Source organism: Ceratotherium simum, chromosome 2 (assembly GCF_057802395.1).
Source record: "Ceratotherium simum simum isolate JZ-2026a chromosome 2, ASM5780239v1, whole genome shotgun sequence".
In the NCBI taxonomy this organism is placed as follows: domain Eukaryota; kingdom Metazoa; phylum Chordata; class Mammalia; order Perissodactyla; family Rhinocerotidae; genus Ceratotherium; species Ceratotherium simum.
The window spans coordinates 36,356,747-36,361,940 of NC_141901.1; the positions used below are offsets into that span (position 1 = coordinate 36,356,747).

Sequence of the window (5,194 nt, forward strand, 5' to 3'; positions counted from 1 at the left end):
GTTAAAGTACATGTGGTTACAAAATGCTGACCCCAATTAAGTGGAATAATGATGAGGTCATTGAGAAAGACAGAAAAGTTGATATGGAGAGCTTTTTTCAAATGTAAGAAGGGTAGAGGTTTAGTTTGCTTTTGAAAATATAAAATTTATTGTGTTTGCAAGACCCACAAGCAGAAAAGTCCAGAGGGAGGTACATCATAAACTTGAGAAAAAGAATGATGATGGAAATTGAGATTTGAGAGCAATCAACATAGAAATTATAACTGAAAAAATTGAGGAAAGTGTGGAGAGAAAAAAGCAAGGGCCAAAGATTGATCAGAGAACAGCATTTACAATTACAATTAGAACTTGCTTTCATAAGCAGATTCGTGGAAGGTAACTAAATGAGTGCTGAGAAGAGAGAAAAATAGTGTAGTGTCATGGAAACCACGGTCAGAGAATGGTTTTCAGGAGGCAGGGTTTTCACAAGTATCAAATGAATAGGAGAAGGACACAAAAAAGAGGAAAAAGCAAAGGCCGACAGTTTCAGCAATAGGCACTTCTTTGGTGACATTTGAGAGAACAGTTTCACGGGAGTGAACACGATGAAACCAACTTTCATGGAATTATGGAGGTTGGGAGAGGAAGTCAATTTCAGTAATTCTGCAAATGAAAAGAGGGACACGAAAGGAATGGTCAGTATAAAGAACCATGGAATCAATCAGCTGTACGCTCTTCATGCAGGTTATGTATTCTTGCTTTTTGAGAGAGGGGACTAGTGTGCTCTGTTTCTCATAATTATATCAAATTCTATATTCACCATATTTTTGAAAATCGATAAGCTAGTTCAACTCTGAGTAGCTAGCAAAATCCTCCCTCCTCCTCTCTCAACTCTGGCACTTACATTCCTTTATCCATACCTTGAATTGTCCTAACCCTTTCCTATTACAGTGGAAACTAAGTAATGTTTTCTCAACCACAATTCTCTCTTCCTGACTACACTTCTCAAAAGGACTACTGGAGTCAGCAAAAAGATTCTTTGGTGGGACTTGAGTGAATAATTTCAGTGGAGTGATCATGGCAGAAGTTGTTCTGCAGTTTTTCTGCTTTGAGGGTGTGATGACAAGTTTAGACCATATTATCTCCCTGAAATTAGGTTTCTAGATGGAGAACTCAATTGAAACACTGTGTAAAAGTCCTTGGTGACCCTGTCACCAAATCCAGTGACCACGTCTCAAAGTTTATTCTCCCTGACTACTTCATTCTGCTATATCATTTCCCCCTGAAACTCTTATCATTATGGTTTTCTTAACACACACTTTGCTAGTATTCTCCTTTGGGAACAGAGTTTGTTTTAAGTGGTGGATATCGTTACTGATTGAGACACAGAGCATGACTTTCTCCTTGCTGCTCTCTTCCCCTTCCCAACATCAGTATGATGTGTGTGAGGTGAGCATTTGCTCAGAAGTCTTCTCCAGGCACAGGAAATAGTTTGCTCCATAGTGCTAATGTTCACATATATAAGCCCCAAAGAGACACAAGTAGTTTTCTCTCTTCATGTGCAAGCCCCCTAAGTATGAGTTTGCTGGTCATAAAGGAGGGAATTGGGTTCACTCTTTCAGTTCAGCTGTCCTTGTCCCTTGTTGTACAGTCCAATTGCTGATGGTAAGTTTTCCCTTGATGACTCCCTTTATTGCCTTCAGACACTGATATAGCAGAATGCAGGGAAAAAATTTCACAGGAGTGACAGAATTCATCTTCCTGGGATTCTCTATCTTTGGAAAGCACCAGATAACCCTCTTCCTGGTTTTCCTAACCATCTACGTTTTAACGCTGGCTGGTAACATCATCATTGTGACTATCATCTGCATTGATCATCATCTCCACATTTCCATGTACTTCTTCCTGAGCATGCTAGCTAGTTCAGAAACAGTGTACACACTGGTCGTTGTCCCATGAATGCTTTCCAGTCTCCTTTTTCATAACCAGCCCATCTCCTTGGCAGGTTGTGCAACCCAGATGTTCTTTTTTGTCATCTTGGCCACTAATAACTGCTTTTTGCTCACAGTGATGGGCTATGACCACTATGTGGCCATCTGCAAGCCCCTGATGTACATGGTCATCATGAGCAAAGGAACGTGTGCCCGGTTGGTATGTGGGTCCTTTGGCACTGGTCTGGTTATGGCAGTTCTCCATGTGACAGCCATGTTTAATTTGCCCTTCTGTAGCACAGTGGTGAATCACTTCTTCTGTGACATTTACCCAGTCATGAAACTTTCTTGCACTGATACCACTATCAATGAGATAATCAATTATGGTGTAAGTTTATTTGTGATTTTTGTGCCTGTGGGCTTGATTTCCATCTCCTACATCCTTATTATCTCCTCCATCCTTAAGATTGCCTCAGCCAAGGGCCGGAATAAGACCTTTGCCACCTGTGCCTCCCACCTCACTGTGGTCATTGTCCACTATGGCTGTGCCTCCACTGCCTACCTCAAGCCCAAGTCAGAAAACTCAATAGAAAAAGAACTTCTTCTCTCTGTGACTTACACCATCATCCCTCCTCTGCTGAACCCTGTTGTTTACAGTCTAAGGAACAAGGAGGTCAAGGATGCCCTATGCAGAGCTGTGGGCAAAAACATTGCTTAACAGATCGAATCATTTTGTCAGGAGACATTTAGCCCAGTGTAATGTGTCTCTACTCACAAACACGCCACAATACACAAGTTCATCAAATGCAATGTGTATCAAGAGTAACGTCAAAGAGTAGAAATGCTTTTCTTTTTCATGCTCTAGGGACAAGGCAGAAAGCAAGATTTCTGTTCTAGAGACTTTTGTTACCAGATATAGGAATCATTCCATGCCAGATTAAGACTACTTGTTTCTGTGCCTAAAGATTTCGGTTTTGAAACCTCTTCTAGCCCCAACTTTACCTGGCTCCTTTCAGACAGTCAATCTTTGACCCAGTCTGCTAAGGAGATGTGGAGAAGAGGCAGTTGAAACAGATGTGGAAAGGGTCTTAGGAAAATAAGCTGCAGAGATAGCCTGAGGATGGCTTTCATTCTCAGGAGTTAAAACATTTGCCCTGTAATAGTCATTTCTGAAAGGGTTTCCTTAATTCTTGCTGACTGCAAAATGAACAGCTTAAGCAAAATGGGTGACTTCTTTAATTATCCAGCCATTTTAGCTCCTTAAATAGTATTAATTTCTATGTGTATTTCTTCCTTCTGTGCAATCAAGGCAAAAATCTCTGTTGTTCCTTAAAGGCTAAGCAAGGAGAAAACTTACTGGTGGGTTTTCTCTGTAACTGCGCTTTTATCCAGTTGCACTTTTCCTAAAGACTCTTCTCTTTTCAACCCATGGGAGCTTTTTAGATTTTTAATTTCTATGTAGTAGCTGCAATGGCATTGAAGTAGTTGTCTTAGGTATTGGCTGTACTGATTCCAGGGTGTAAAGCAAATGCCATTAAATTCCCTTCTCTCAGTAAGCGGTGTGAATTTCATACTTCTCTCCATACTTATTTATATCAAAATAAGCATAACCATGATAAATTATTTTATATCCTCAAGGTTATGGGAATTTTTGTTTCATGGATCTTCCCACCAGAGTTTATCTCTACTCTGAGACAGAGCTGGAAGATACTAAGAGACACAGATATGGAAACACCTTTTCACACACTCTTGGTACCCAGTGTTATTCTATTCCGCAGTCAGTTCCTATCCCTTACTTTTCAGTTTTATTTTTCTGTTCTGAACCACAGAAATAGTACTGATGTATCTTCTAGGTGACTCATAATTTTTCTCTGTTCTACAGATCTCTATGTGAGGAGGTCAATGGCTGAAGGCTGAGGGTTCTTTGTGCAATGTCCCTTGTGGCAAGCTGTCACAGTTGGGTGACATCATAGTTGATGTCAGTGTGTCCCTGATAACTGGCACCTGATATCCGTCCAGAAGAGGTGTCTCAACCTGAGGGTCATAGTTCCTTAAGAGGTCCTTGGATGAGCTACAAATGGTTTTTGAAATTTTTGAAATTATTCATTAAATTTTGAGCACAAGTTTCAGTGTGCCCTTTCCATCATATTCTTTTTTTTTTTAACTTTATTTATTTTTCCCCCCAAAGCCCCAGTAGATAGTTGTATGTCATAGTTCCACATCCTTCTAGTTGCTGTATGTGGGACGCAGCCTCAGCATGGCCTGAGAAGCGGTGCGTCGGTGCACGCCCAGGATCCGAACCCGGGCCGCCAGCAGCGGAGTGCACGCACTTAACCGCTAAGCCACGGGGCCCCCATCATATTTTTAAAGAATATCTCTAAGATAAATATTTCTCCCCTCAAATCCTAACAGAAATATGATCTAACTTCCTTCTTTTATAGACCGTTTGCTTCCACAATTTCCTTAAACCCTCTTAGAGGAGCACTCTTTACCTGTCCATTTTTGCCTATGTGGGCAATGTTATTTTTTCATTAAGTTGGGGAAATGGAAGGTATGAGTGGTTCTTGGATGGGAGGTTGAGGGATAATGAATGGATGGTGGATGGATATCAGAATGTGGTCTTCTTTACTGAGAGTTTTCTTACCTTCTCCCATCCCTTCCCCCACCATTCACTAAGTGTTGAAACATCTTTCCTGCCCTTCCCACTCACACTTCATGGATGAGTGAATTTCCCACTAGTGTAGTTGTTTGACACACTTTCCCACTAGTGTGACTTTAGCCTCAATGGAGGAAGCAGGTCCTCCAAGAGGAGTACAACAAACAGTACAAGAGTGGGTAGGCCTAAGTGGTCACAGATCCTCAGGAACAGGGAATCATTTTATTGCTGTCTCCTACAATCTATTCATAATAGATGCTGTTAGATTGCTGGCTCACATAGGGCTATCTTCATTCTCTTCATTGTTTTTGTTATCATCTTCATCATCATTCTCCAAAATCACATTCCACCCATACTCCTTCATCTTTCTTCCCCTGCAAATAACTCTCTTCTTTAAGTACTTCTTTTAGTTCAGCTCTTTTGTGCATCAGAAAAATACCCATAATATCATTTATTTATTCAATCTACGTATATTTCTCAAGCATTGTGTGTCAAGCAGTTAACTAGTACCACGGTTACAATAATGAGTAATGCAGGGACTCTGTTTCACGTTATTCACAGTCCAATGGGGAAGACAGACAAAGAGCAAAAAGTATAAAAACTTGCTATAGGCACATGTGTGAGATTG

At 40.7% G+C, this 5,194-nt stretch overlaps 1 protein-coding gene across 1 annotated transcript; it reads left to right on the forward strand.

Moving 5' to 3' along the window:
- Nucleotides 1-1,698: 1,698 nt before the first annotated feature.
- OR10J5 (olfactory receptor family 10 subfamily J member 5) lies at nt 1,699-2,660 on the forward strand. Its single transcript, XM_014797051.2, is given in 2 exon segments — nt 1,699-2,622; nt 2,625-2,660. Coding segments are annotated over 2 exon segments (960 nt in total).
- The last annotated feature ends 2,534 nt before the right edge of the window (nt 2,661-5,194 follow it).